The sequence below is a fragment of the Clinocottus analis genome, unplaced genomic scaffold (genome assembly GCF_023055335.1).
Source record: "Clinocottus analis isolate CAN_PGR_092001 unplaced genomic scaffold, fCliAna1.0.p SCAF_1, whole genome shotgun sequence".
In the NCBI taxonomy this organism is placed as follows: domain Eukaryota; kingdom Metazoa; phylum Chordata; class Actinopteri; order Perciformes; family Cottidae; genus Clinocottus; species Clinocottus analis.
The window spans coordinates 5,246,867-5,261,670 of record NW_027175820.1 but is presented as its reverse complement, the minus strand read 5'-3'; the positions used below and the strand labels follow the sequence as shown (position 1 = coordinate 5,261,670).

The window sequence follows — 14,804 nt, the reverse complement described above, 5'->3', positions numbered from 1 at the left end:
TATGAACATAATACTTTTTATGAGTGCATTTTGCTCAAAATTACAATTAAGTATAGTAAAGTCAATTCCTCCACTGTCAGCTGCCTGCGAGACCAACCACTGGGCCTTTTAACCTCATTTGAGTACTGAAATCCGCTTCCCGCTGCGCGCGCCGCTTTCTCGGAGCCGCCGAATCACGTGACATAACTCCGCTGTCCTGGCTCGCGAGCTAACATGCTAGCTCTCCGGTTGTCAGAGCCGCTGTCAACAGCCACCAACGGACGGAGCAGCGTCCCCCCGACTAACAAGCAGAGATAGTTGCAAACTAGCCACGTCTCTGGCAAAAGCGAACTGATTCCAGCCCCCGGTTTAATCGCTTGTTGCCGTAGCCGTTATGTGACGTTCGCTCGGTGAGTTGAACTTGTTTTAAAGGGTGTCGCTGTCGAGTGCGGGGGTGTTATAGCGACCGATATTGGCCTGGTTTGGATTTTGACTTTGGAGCTAATCTTACTTCACGTTTTTAACCGCCACCTGTACGGGGTTTGCGAGCCAACTGCTGGTGACGCACGTTGCGTCTGAACGTCGTCGCCGTTTGTTTTGTCGGTAAACTGAAGGTCGGCTAACTGTAGCACCGGGTCTGTGGCCTAAACGAGAGGCAAACCTCGTCAGTATCGACGCGAAACTCGCCAAATGTGTGTTGTTTTTTTGTTTTTTTTGCCGAGATGTGACATGTCGTAAAACAACACGATTGTGAAATTAACGCGCGTTTGACATGTGACAGTGTTTTTGTTACATGTTGTTGCAGCGTCTTAAATGTCCACCTACACGGTGTTTGCCTGAGTAGTCTTCTTTTCATGGGGTGTAACTTAACACACGTGACATATTCTGCACCTGTAATCATTTTTTGTTTATTTAGTTGTGCGGTTAATTCCCAGCAGAGCTTCCCCAGCGTTAACAAGGGTCTCCAGTCAGGAGAAGTGAAATCATCTGGGTGGGCCGTGAAAGAGGAGTGCAGTTCTTCTTCATCACTGGGTTTGTGTGGGAACTTTGACTCATTTTGTGACTCCTGAAAGCACTGACTCTTTGCTTTCACACCAAGTTGTTGCTGAGTAAGGAAAGTCCACTTTTGTGACATCCGTTGGTCCCCTTTTTGAGAATAATAGAAAGGGACGTTTCCCACTCAGTCAACCTGATCCGCGTTTTTATCATCACCGCCTGGGAGGCGTTTATGAACGCGTCTTTCTCACGATCACTGGCCTGCCAACGTGGTCGCTGACATTGTTTAATTTGTATTCAGGCTTTTGGCCGATGGACTTGGCAAAGTGCTAGAACTGCGACAGTGTCGTGTTGGTCTTTTTAAAGTCAGAAAAATGTCATAAATGACCCACCAACGTTTATATGTGAAAGTTGCTTTTTTTTTTTTTTTTTTACTCCAACCTGCGTCAAACAGTCTCAAGAAAACTTTAAACGTTCTCATTTGAGGAGCTGGAACCAGTCCTTTGAAAATGACGAAATTGTGTAAATGGTCATCTAACTTGTGCTGATAAATTTGCTGTGAATTGAGTAATTGATCTGCAATAGTTGTTAAACAATCTGAAATCGGTCTTTACATTTACCTTTGCTTGTGCGATCAGTTATCTATTTTGTGGTGGCACATACATTTGATTGAATTATGAATTCTGATGGAGGAAACTAGTTTGACTCGTTAAGACCGCATCTTCTCTTTTAAGCTTGATGCTAAAATGTAATATTGACTGAAGAAGATTATAATGACTAAACCTGTTTTCTGTAACGGGAGAGTAGGTGAGATTACTGTAAACTGTAGAGAACTTTGAAGAAAAAAAAGAGGCTTTTGGTGCCATTCAGTGCTTTATTGATTTGGTTGGTGCGTTTCGTTTCATTTTCAGCTTTTCAGGGAACACGCTCACGGACAAAGGTGACTGGCTGATAAGATGCAGGGGACATTGGACTTGTACAGAGAGATCAACGTGAGGAAGACATGAGCTCACAGGGAGAGTAGAAACGCTTTACGACTAAAGTATGTCGGTTCGACCAATAAAACACGATACTTCTTGAGTATAGGACCCATTGTGTCTGTAAGACGGACTTCAGAGCTTTAGAAGTCCAACAAGCTTGGACTGAACTTGCTGTGCCGACATGACATTTGATGTATTGATCTGTGGTTCCTTAATGTCTGAATTTTTTATTTGTTCTAAATCTGGGTCAATATTATATATCGTTTTATTAAGGAAAAAAGGGCTTTGAATGGTATCAAGCTTTGCAGATTCACGGACCACAGTGTTTAATTTAGAAGCAACTGGAGAAAAGATGGGGTCATCCTGAGGAGGCTGTTTGAGTAAAATGGGCATTTAAATTTATTTTTTTTTTAAAGTCTGGAGCATCACAGCCCTGTGGGGATTTAAGAGCATTGCAAATGACCAATAGTAACCTCTTGTGTTCACTCTCTCACCCCTCCCTCCCCTCTCTGTTTTCCCTCCCGTCTCCCATTGGGCTTTGTAGAAAGAGACTCGTCTTCTTCCTCTGCTCACTGTCTTCAAGATATCGAGTCATTACATTACCGTCCGATAAGTCACAGGGGCTTTGGCGTCCTCCTAGCACATCGGGTTCTCCATCAGCGACGGTGGTATCGACAGGCGGAGGTTGTGGACTCTCCTGGGCAGAATGGACGGACGATAAACCAGACATCGACTTCAGAGGTCAGGTCAGTCCAACTGTCACAGTCACTGATGCAAACTAGCTTGAGCTTCGTGAGGCGTGGTATCAAAATGTTGTCTTTTTTTAATTTGTATGGTATCCACAGCAAAGAGACTTGTAACAGGCTCGTAACAGGCTTGTGGTTTTTAATGGAAAGGTATTGGCTTGTAGGATTTCTATCTTTCTTTCCAGCAAATTTGCGTCTTTATATTTTCAAGACACACGTGGTTAAAAATGCACCGATTTGTCTCTTTTAATCCTGATTCTGATACCTTAGGGTATCGGCCAATGTGAGCATCGATCCGATCCTGGTGTTTAATCAGTAAACTGTTTGTCTCACTGTGTGGAAGAGACTGGGCTCATTCTTTTAAGTGTAAGGCAACATTGGGCTGCACTTAAACATTGCTTTCCTCACTCTGTAAAACGCATGACGGATATACATTTTAATTTAATGTATTCTTGAAATAATAAAACGTACAGCAACTTAGATAAAAAATAGAATTACGTTCCGACTTTTAAACCTCTTATTTTTAGTTCTTCAACATATTGGTCAAAACTTACACAGAAATTATAATTCCAATATATAATGTATGAATATACACAATGGTAGAATTAAAGTAATGTATCGGTGCGTTCATGAAAATAGTTTTGTACTTTGCCTCGTATGTGTGAAAGCTTTTATCTTGGACGTCTGGAACAACAACAACCGCTTTACTATTGTTTCTAGGAGCTTATCAGTTGGCTGTCACCGCAATCGTGGCTTATTCATGCATTTATTGTAGGTAATGGGGAAAGTCCTATTTAATCCCAGTTCTTTTATTTCCTTGTATCTGTCTGGTGTTGAGCTCCACCTTCATGCATGATTGTGTTGTTGTGACTGTCCAGAATAATCTCATTGGCAAGTTTTTGTTCCAATACCTTTTAACTTTCAATACTTGTATCATATTGCAGGGCCTGAGATTGAGTTTTATATATCGCTGCCTAGAGCTTTTGAGCTCCACTGTTGACACAGCACGTTTACATTGTTGGTGATCGCAGTGATATTGGGTTATTTGTGACGAAAAAGTGACATCAGAAACGGTTGCGTAATACAAACTGTGTTTTTAGTTCCCAATCCTCTGTCTCTGAACAAGAAGCATGCACGAAAGGAACGGGACCACCAGCAAGAAGCTTGTTGGGTAATAGTACCAAGTTTAGGTTGTGCGTTTTGAAGGCTAAATTATGAGACATGGATTAATTACATCCTGAAGCCCTGAAGTGATTCATGGTCTGTCGGCTGTCAGATTGCTGACATTTAGAAAACAAGGTAAATCCAGGAAACAAATGTTTTTGTTTTTTGTTTTTTAAAGAAAGTTTCAGACGTTCTGAATAGTTTTGTAAAAGAGTCGGAAGATTGTTCATATTCATAAAATATATTTTTCACACTTTTTATCTAATAAGCCTATAGTACAAAGGTGATGTCCATTAGTGGCAGCAGGACCTCTCAGACAGTCAACATGATGATGATGATCATGATGATGATGATGAGAAAAACGGATGCTTTCTTTGTTGTTGCAGGACTGCTTCATGGTAATAATCCATTAATAAATTACTTTAATTTTTCAGGTTTTTCATTCAGTGTTCTATAATTTTATCCACCCCACTTCTATCTGTTATGTATGTATGTATGTATGTATGTATGTATGTATGTATGTAGCATCCCCAACTACAGCCTCTGAAATGAGCTTAAAGTTGAATGAGCTCTGAACATTAAGACCTGTTGAAGTCGACTGCAACAGCCTTCGTTAGCTTGACACCATAAACTGGCAATTGTTGTAATAGAGTTATGAAGTTGTCATAATAAATACAATGTTATATTAATTTTCCATTTGTCACAACAAATTGCAAAAAGTCTTTATTTTTAAACCCGGGGTTTCTGTCTCGCTGGCGGGTTAAGAATAGCCAAGAACCAGGCATGTGTGTCTGCTGAATCAGTTTCCTGAAATGCGCCCATTTGTTGCACATGACAAACTTTCATTTCTGCTTTTATAGCCGGTCGGCTTCCACGCGCACACATTTTCGTGGCCCTGGGTTTATTCCAAGTTCTGAGATTTTGGATCTGTCCTGAGATTTTGGATCTGTCCAAGAAGCGGATCACACATTTTAAACTCTCGTCACGGTGATTTCCGTTCTGAATGTACACGCTCTTCACGCAGGCGGTTTCAGGAGCTCTACTTTACATTCCTTCCCTGTTCATCACCCAATTAAGACGCATGTCTGTACTTTTGCCACCGTAACGGAGTACTATTGTTTCTTTTGTCGCGCAGGTGCGCGTTGATTTCGTAATGACAAGCTGCTGTGCAGAAGATGTCCACGCTGTCTGTGACTGATATCCCAGATGTTGGTCATGGTAAGAAGAGCCGCTTCTGTGTTAGTCCAGTATGTGAGATCCAACCGGACGGGGGTTTAGTCACGCTTAGTTTTAAAACGCCATGAAGTTAGCATTCTTTTCCTTTTGCATGCTCCAGAGAAGGCTTTCTAGCCTAGGTTTTTTATTCCATCATCTATTATGTTGCACAAAAAAAAGATTTATATTGCAATCAAGACCATGCATGGGTTTCCTGAATGCCTCCACCTGTTTGACTTCTAATATAAGTGTATTTTCTTTTCCTGTGAGGATTACATTGTGTTGTGTAGCAGCTTCATATTGCGTTAGAGATGAGCTGAGACATTGTTTTGAATGCAAATGTGTTTTTTGTCCCCTCCGTCAGATGAGAGGAAGGTGTTTGTCGGGGCCTCTGAGCTGCAGCTGGACTGCATGGTTGAGGAGAGCGGCGGAAGCATCGCAATGAAGCACGGCGGCCTGCTGTCGCTGGCTGACCTCTCCCAGCCAGATGACTTCCCCGCCCCCCCTCACAACGGCCTGCCGCTGACTGACATGAGAAGCCCTCTGCCGGTAGAGCTGAGCGACATTAAGCCGGATCCGTCTTCAGGCGACACACCTGCCAGCTTAGGTGAGAGAGAACTACTTGCAGCTGAAATGTTTTTCTCCACAACTGACAGTAAATTTGGGATATTTAAATAACAGAATAAATACAGCATATATTAATTCGCTGAACCCTAAAAGCCGGCCGGATTGAAAAGCATGGGTTCTTCAATCGCCAAAACAACACCATTTGTTGGAGCGCGAAGCTGTAAAAAAAAACAACTGCAGAAATTTGTATCTTTCCGACCGTCCTTGAACACATCATGTTTGACAAAGGCTTCCATCAAAAAAAGCAGCCAAACTGAATTTTAAAATATTGCTCCATCAGTGGTAATACTCGTAGACTCTTACCAAAATGTTATATATATTCCAGTGCTTTCCAATTTTTGTAAAATGAATTGACAGAGAAATTAAACTTGATCTTTTTTTTAATTTTCTTTTTTATGAATTTATGGCATTCTAACTTTCACACAACACAATACATTTTTGAGTCCTGTTTTTTGTCACCGTGATTGTGTTGTTTCCATAAAGATGCAGGACTTTTTAATATTGCAGTGAAAATCTAGGCCATGGAGAGAAAAATTGTGATGGGAACAAAACAAAAAACGCCCCGAAACTGCTTTGTGGTGGAAAGGGTCAACCAAATAGCACACATCCTTTTTTGTGGGAGTGTCCAGTTTCATATCTGGAAAAACAGGTAGTTTCCAACAACAATCATAATTCAAGGACAGCTGGACATCACTGGGTGTGTCATTCTGAAAGTGAACATTCGAGTCCTGACTTTAATTTCTCTTGGTTAAATGGTGATCATAACATTTGATGAAGTGTGTTCTCCAGCACATTCCCAGTCTTTGACTTCTTCAGGCTCTGGTTGGTTTCTGTCAGTGAGTTTAATTGTAACTTCTACAGACCGGACAAACCAAACTCGTATTACATAGTTTCTCTTGCATTTCTTTGAAATCTCATTTCCAAGAATCTTAATTGCAGAATGAGATTTTTCAATTGAATTTCAATAGTTATATTTAATGTGCTTCTATCTATTAGCCCTGCAATTATTCTTTATTTTTATTACACATTTGCACATTCATATGGGACGTGAACAAAATACTTTTAATCAACTTCAATGCTTAGTTCCCATATAATTGGTTGAACCCTGTATAGTTGATTTCAGACCTCTGACGCATCTTTTTGAAGTTGAATTGGAATCAGATCGTATGAGAGAGTTGAATAAACCTGTAGCTTGGTGTGAATATTATGTCGCTAACTCTCTCAGTTGCTGAATACTTCATGTAGTCATGTGAATTTTAGCCACAACACTATTTCTTTTCATTTCAAAACAAAATGTCTGGATGCAATCCGTTATTACATTATATGTATGACAGAATGTTCTGGACTTAAGTTAGCGTTGCGTTTACAGTCTATGCCGTTATGTTATCTATTGAATGTTTTACATCCAGGCTTGTCTGTAACTGATCTGCCTGGAAGAACTTATCTTTTTCCTCATTCAAATAATAGACGCCACTGTGGACACAATAACCCTCTGTGTAAACGCTGCAGCTTCTGAGACTCATGGTGGAAAAAGTTTAAAGTTCTTGAAATGGTTCATCCCCTCTTTTTCTAACGTGTGCAGATGGGCAGCCGGTGAAGAGAAAGAAAGGCCCGGCGCCCAAGATGCTGGGCAACGAGGTGTGCAGCGTGTGCGGTGACAAGGCCTCCGGTTTCCACTACAACGTGCTGAGCTGCGAGGGCTGCAAGGGCTTCTTCCGACGCAGCGTCATCAAGAGCGCCGCGTACAACTGCAAGAACAACGGCCGCTGCGAGATGGACATGTACATGCGGCGCAAGTGCCAGCAGTGCCGCTTGCGCAAGTGTCGGGAGGCGGGCATGCTGGAGCAGTGTGAGTGTTATTTAAATAAATGTAATAAAGTACATTCTGTCGACTCCGAGGTCGAGCTGAGCGTCTCCTCTTTGACCCGCAGGCGTGCTCTCGGAGGAACAAATCCGACTGAAGAAGATGAAGAAGCAGCACGAAGATGAGTCGGCCCGCACATCGGCGGTGGTCACGCCCACGCCGCCGCAGGAGATGGTCTCGCTGGACCCACAGCAGCAGGAGATGATCGAGAAGCTGGTGTCCATGCAGAAGCAGTGCAACAAGAGGTCGTTTCTCGACCGGCCGAAAGTGACGGTCAGTGAACGTTGCGTAGGAGAGGACGAGAACCCGTCTTATTAGCCGGGGAAGTTATTGCGCCGTTTGGCCATGTCTCCGAGTCGGCGTACTGAATTTAGCAAAGACGTCGAACACGAAAACCTCAAATGAAAGTTGTCGTGTGAAAGTCGACGAGTTAGACCGCTCAGTCGACTTGACATTTATTAAGTCAGCCAATTTTAAAAAAAAAATGTATATAGTGTTGGTAATCTTGACAAACTAGCAAATAAGAGTGCACTGGATTTTAAATATCATCTGACATAAAAACAAAAGCCCTGTGTTCACAGCTTTAGCTCCAAAAGCTGCTAAACATAGCAGGAAACCTGCCAAGTTGGCAAAACAGAATGACCCATCAGTTCTCCTTCCAAAGCCACTCCCTGAAAATGATCAGATTGTAAACTTATCCTTATGATCGTGAACAATGAATTGTTAGGACTCAGTGCTGTCAGGATCACAGCTCGTGGAGAAAAAAAACTGACAATAACATAATCTTCACTGAGAGAATTTATAATGAGATGCTTTTAGTGAAGCTGTTTCTATGGTTGATGTTCTGTACTGTGACTGCTACTTCTCTCATCAATACTCTTTATTGGTTCGGCTAAATCAATACTCTTATTGATTCTATTTTATTACTGAACAATTGCCTGCTGTAGCAAATTTTCAAGATTTTTATTATAATGATAGATAAACTAAACAACTTTGCTACAGCCCGTTTTGTAACAATTAACTTTTAGCCGAGCTGGCACGCCGTAAACGTAGTCTGCAGATGGAGCAGAATAAAAATGCTACTTGTACATGTTTACATTTTTACTTTGTGGTTTTGGGCCTTCTATTTATTCATTGTTTTGTGTGTGAATCCATCAGCCGTGGCCACAGAGTCAGGACTTGCAGAACCGGGAAGTGCGTCAGCAGCGGTTTGCCCACTTCACCGAGCTCGCCATCATGTCGGTCCAGGAGATCGTGGACTTCGCAAAGCAGCTTCCTGGTTTCCTGGAGCTCACAAGGGAGGACCAGATCGCTCTCCTGAAGACGTCAACCATTGAGGTTCGTCGATGATTCCCGGGCAAAATGTTTCTTATAGCTGCTTAAAGTTTGAAGTCGACACTTCATTGACTGTTACAAATGCCACAACGTGAACAATGGACTTAAACATTTTTTGGAATGGTATTTGCAGTTTTCGCAGGCAATGTGCAAAATAAGTTCATAATACATTTTGGAATGGAGAGCACTGGTGGACGTTCTGCTCCTCAGTTATGCTGTTTGGAAAGCTTAGTATCTTCCTAAATGATTTCTGTCTGTATTAATATTCCACTCACTAAGATGTCTCCGTCTGCCTCAGATTATGTTGCTCGAGACGTCTCGGCGGTACAACCCCGCTATAGATAGCATCACGTTTCTAAAAGACTTCAGCTATAATAAGGAGGATTTCGCCAAAGCAGGTGCGTTCACCTGTTTCCTCTTGGATGTTTATGGAATATGAATTTCTGGCATCATTTGATTGCTTTGTCTTTTACGCTGTTATTTTCTTTATTTGCAAATGTTCTTTTTTCCTTACCAAAGCATGTCTAAACATACAACACAGAGACAGTCACCATCAAATATTAAATGAAACATATTAAACTCATAAATACTGGATTTTGAAAATGAGATATGTTTTAATATAGAAAAAGAAGCGCATGTTCTCCTTTTTAGAGTGTCTTTTTCTCATGTGTCCCCCACTTGCCTCCTCAGGGCTGCAGTTTGAGTTCATCAACCCCATCTTTGAGTTCTCCAAAGGAATGAACGACCTGCATCTGGACGAGGAGGAATATGCTCTGCTCATCGCCATCAACATCTTTTCTGCAGGTCAGAATTCCTAAACTACACAACAATGCAGAGAATCCTCAAAGTGAGAATGTATTCAAGAGTTGAAGAAGCTCCTGGAGATTCTCTCAGGGTGTGTTTACTGTTGCATTTGAACAAAACAATCCGTAATAAAAGTGTCTGTCTTGTAAATCTCTGTTCAGATCGGCCCAACGTGCAGGATCACGAGCTGGTGGAGCGGTTGCAGCAACCCTACGTGGACGCGCTGCGCTCCTACATCATGATAAAGAGACCAAATGTGAGTTTACGTAACCTCTCCTCTCTCATGGCCGATGTCGTGTCGGCACAACCTGGTACCCGATGTGCCTTTCACCATGAAAGGCACATCGGTTACATTAGGTTACTTTTTAATTTTTTTCCGAGGCCGGAGAGGAGGGGCTTAAAGAGTTGTATGATCAGTTGTTTGCCACACGGAAAAAAGTATGTTTTGGAGAAATGAATCTATTGTAATGCTTAGACTTGAACGCTGTGTTACTTTAGCACACGACACTGACAACAGAGCTGCAGTCCAAATTAACCCAAGAACACTAACGTCGGGTGATTTTCACTTGTGCGATTGTGGTTACGTAATTGTAATTGTGTTGCTTTTGTCTGAGTTTTGTTGGTGTAGCTTTATGCTGCTCACTGATGTTATTGAAGGTAGGCGTGTCTTATTGAAGGTGGGTGTGTCTCTCTGCTCCAATCCCTGGTTTATCAACAGACACATGTTCGGGTAAAATATACCCGAAGTTGGTGATAGAGGGTAGAAACATTTCGGATGGGTTCTCTTTTTTTCTGTCACAGGACAAGGCCCAGGAATGGGGGGACCAAACAACAAGTTCATAACTCCATTATTTAAATTTTTAATCATGTTTTATTGACCATTCCCTAATTTTCACCTGATTTTGAGCAGGTGTATCGGGTACATTATATCGGGTAAAATATACCCAAAGTTAATGATGGTGTTACTATTCATAAAGTTGGTGTTCTAGGGTTCAAAGTAGGGCAGGAAGGCTACGAAAGTATTGTTTATTCATTTAACATGTTGTCATGGTTTCCCCCCAGGATCATCTGATGTTTCCCCGCATGCTGATGAAGCTGGTGAGCCTCCGTACGCTGAGCAGCGTCCACTCGGAGCAGGTGTTCGCCCTCCGCCTCCAGGACAAGAAGCTTCCCCCGCTGCTCTCTGAAATTTGGGACGTCAACGAATGACTGCGGACCGCGATGTCGCACTCTTTGGAGCAGGCGACCGGCAGGAACACTGACTCCTCTCTGCCCGTGTGGTCAGGGATCGGATATTGCAGTGAGATTGTTTTTTCTTTGTTTTTTACTCTTGTGGGAGGAAGAGAAAAAGGAGAGCATCGTCGCCCTTTTGCTCTCAAACAGACTACAACATGTTTTTTGTGTTCACGAGGACAAACATGAACACCTAGTTTGAGCCTTTTTGTTGTCTTTACGTCTTGTGTAGATGCTGACATGATTATGGCGATTATTAAATACCAGCATAATAAGGCTCCTTAGCCAGTTTTCTTTGATTTGATATTTGCTGAGTTCTAGTGCAGTTCTAGTCACATCTTCTAACCATTATTATCTAAGCGGGTTCGTCAGGATCACAGCTGCACATTCAGTTGAAATAGTGATATCCTTTTTGTTTTGTTTGCAGTCGTGCAATAGTTGGAGATGAATGCAGAGTTGAGCAAGAGCAGACATTCGCACACGATGCTGTTTACTTCATTGGCGTTGGGTTAAAGTGGGAGCTCATCCGAGTGGCATTGTGGGTTGTGATCTGGCAACAAATAGTCTGTGTCCCTGTCGTAGTAAGTGCAGGAAAGGCAAGCGGTCGACGTTGTCGCTCAGGTAAAGTAACGTGAAAATGGACCTCTGGGCGTTAGAGGCTTCTTCGATCCCCGAATATTTTAGTTTCCTCCCGAGTGCATAAAGGGGCTTTTTGTTGGTCATTCTTAAATGCCCATTGACTTTCATGTAAATTGTATATTTATTTTCACAAGGAAAACAAACACACACTTACACACACAGATTGTACAATCACATACTTAACGCACAAGAGAGTAAAACCCATTAAGAGGAAACTAATGCTGCCACTAAGTCTTTATTTTACGCAGAGCGCTGGTGACTTGAAATCGGCGGTACTGACGAGTCTTCAAATTCCATGTAAAGATTATTTAAAAAACAAACAAAACAAAGGAAGTCAAGCTACCGTCTCTGTGACCCACCTTCTAAATATATAAGTGGAAAGAATCAAATTCACCTATAATGTCATTATTGTGTATGCGAGATGTACTTTTTATTCATTAATTATAAAGTGGTTTATATTTAGATTTTTTTGTTTTTAAGCATTTAATGGTGTGACAAATGTATAAGCGACGTTCATACAGCTTGAATGGGATGTAGAGGATGTGACTGCCTTTTTTATTTTTAATAATATTACTGTGTGAATGACGCTGAATGTCAGGGAGGAAACTATCTGGATCTGAAGCGTCTTACTGAGCACCAACAGCTTTAACTAGTCCGATTTAGGAAAAGCCTTGTTTAGAAACAAATGTACCAAAATCTCTATTAACGAGGAGCAGAGAAAACATTACACTTGAGTTATAATAAACTTTGTGACAACATAGACGGAGATTTTTGTGCTCATGCAAGTTTATTTAATGGTTTTAGGGCTGAAAACCAGACTTCATCGTGTGTGTGTGTGTGTGTGTGTGTGTGTGTGTGTGTGTGTGTGTGTGTGTGTGTGTGTGTGTGTGTGTGTGTGTGTGTGTGTGTGTGTGTGTGTGTGTGTGTGTGTGTGTGTGTGTGTGTGTGTGTGTGTGTGTGTGTGTTCCAGGTGCTTCACCATTTAAAGTGTCTGAACACGGCTTTTACCAAGTTAAAGTTCAAATCAAGCGTTTTACTAAATTGCATTGCTTCTTTTTTTTCACCATTTGCAGCTGCAATTTATTTGGGTTTTAAATTTCATAAACCGAAATGGAACATTAATAGAAATACAAATACGCAGGACTCTCGCAACAACAAGGGGCACACGTGACGTTCTTAATTATACCAGCAGCCAGGCCGAGTTTTGATTTGATCCAAATCAATTGCTTTGATCATTTTTTTATTTAAATCTTCTACATTTCTATGTCTCTCTTTTCATCCAATAATGGCTGTATTAAATATTATTTTAGTTTTAATTTATGACCTTTTGTAGATCTGATGAATTTGTAATTGCCAATTTAAATTTAAAAAAGGTTTACACAGCAGACATTTCAAACCCCCTCTTCAACATCTGTTTTTTTTTTTAAATTGTTGAGTCAGCAGTAACTGCCTTGGTTGCGTTTGCCATTCTAGAGTATATGAAATAGATTTGTTATTTTTCTTAAATTTTTACTCCGTCTTTTTTGCGTCAGTCTCTGTTCTCTGGAAAAATCACGGTGAGCGCCACCTATTGGTTGGTTGAACACAAAGAAGCAGAAGTTGTTCTTCCTCATTCTTTGTTGTAATAACCGGCCACAAAAACAATAGTAACCGGAGCGGTTTTCCTTCCTCTTTCTCAACCAAAGCAAGAAACGCCTGACAAAAGAACTTTTGAGAAGGTTTGTTTCTTTTTCTTCCTGCTCTCCAATTGAAAACTGTTTTTTATTATTTTATTTTTAAAAGAACGACGAGAAGATCCTAAGTTCCATTCCTGTCTTTAGCTGTGTGACAAAAGTTGCCTGATGAAAAGTCAAACTTAATACTAGTAATCTAAAAAATGACGCAGAAGAATTTCTTGAGTCTGGACGGAGTAAAAGAAGTGTTGTGACGTGTTTTGTATAGAGCGGTTTTTGCCTCAAAATTACATAACTTTATTGACGCTCAAATGATTTTATTATTGATTTTCTTAAAACCCTCTAACCCTTAACTAATGTATTTTTTTTATGACTGGTCAATAAATATTAGAAGCATCTGTGTGCAACATTTTCAGTGATTTTAGTTTTTTGGGAATCCTTTGTTTTTTTTCTGCTTGCAGTTTATCTTTAGCCAAACAATAAGCATTAAGTTGTTTTTTTTTTTTTGTTTTTTTAAAAAAAGAGAGAAAGTAGGTTCTGTATAATTTGGGTGAGTTTTCCAACATGCCCCAACTGAACCGCAGGTCTCCTGATTCATGGTGTGCTGTTATCAAACAAGAAGAAACAAAAACCCTTTTTCTTTCTTGAGTGTACATGTTATGTTAAAGCTGTCGGTATCAAAAGGTTAATTGTTCTGTATATACTGTAATTGTCATCTTTTATCTAATTTACTTCCCGTCTTCAGAGGGCGACACTGTAAACATTGTTGATGTATAGAAATGCAAACCTATTTTAATACTCGTAACTCACGAAGACCTTGTTTTGTATGTACAGTATAAATTAAAGCTATGCTGTAGTGCTGACGTGTTTGGAATTGTAATCACTTGAGATTTTTTGTATTTGGTCATAATTTAAAAATTAATTTGCTAATTTTAGATCGTGTCAGATGGGCCCTATTATAATATAGTTATTTGTAATTGTAAACCATGAGTGGATGCTGTACAAAATATGTGTACCAGTGTCTCATAACTGGTACTAGTATAAACGCAGCTAGTAAAAATCTTAAAATTTAGGTCATTTTAGACTATCACAAAACATTGTCAACAGCTCAGGGCCCTGAAAAACGGCTTTGCTTTGAGGAAACCGATGCAACCACAGACGCATTAGTCCCTGTCTGCATTTCATTTGTGGTTAGGTTTGTTTTCTTCTACACTGAATAAACATTACCAGAATTCCCATTTTAGGGTTTTTGGTGCAATTGAAATAATTGGGAGAGAAATGTTGATGTCTACACATAAGTTTTGAATTTTAAAATGATAGGACCCCTTTTACAGATTAATGTACCACGTTTAGAATATACAGATTAAACAGTATTGGCATTGGCTAGTTAGTACAAGTAATCGCAAAATGCAGTTTAGCATCAGACCTGAAGTGCTAGCTATATAGGGGAAATTAAATTAACACTAAGGGGATATAAATATGCTTAATGGCGGTATACCTAAAAAAAAAAATCATTTCACACTGATAATAGAAGTTGTGAATTATAGTT

General features: G+C 40.6%; 1 protein-coding gene across 7 annotated transcripts; it reads left to right on the top strand.

Annotated features, from left to right (window-relative positions):
* Positions 1–172: 172 nt before the first annotated feature.
* Positions 173–14,118, top strand: nr1h3 (nuclear receptor subfamily 1, group H, member 3). Of its 7 annotated transcripts, none has more exons than XM_068577422.1 (12): positions 173–389; positions 1,887–1,967; positions 2,500–2,701; positions 5,001–5,083; positions 5,445–5,687; positions 7,290–7,556; positions 7,639–7,844; positions 8,730–8,909; positions 9,205–9,304; positions 9,597–9,710; positions 9,872–9,966; positions 10,773–14,118. In XM_068577422.1, the coding sequence occupies exons 4-12, from the start codon at positions 5,041–5,043 to the stop codon at positions 10,917–10,919; spliced, it is 1,395 nt and encodes a 464-aa protein (XP_068433523.1). In that variant the 5' UTR covers positions 173–389; positions 1,887–1,967; positions 2,500–2,701; positions 5,001–5,040; the 3' UTR covers positions 10,920–14,118. The 7 variants fall into 7 exon arrangements, with proteins under 7 accessions (XP_068433523.1, XP_068433547.1, XP_068433499.1 ...); XM_068577446.1 differs by having other exon boundaries at positions 1,887–2,017; positions 2,500–2,696; XM_068577398.1 differs by having other exon boundaries at positions 1,887–2,017.
* Positions 14,119–14,804: the final 686 nt, after the last annotated feature.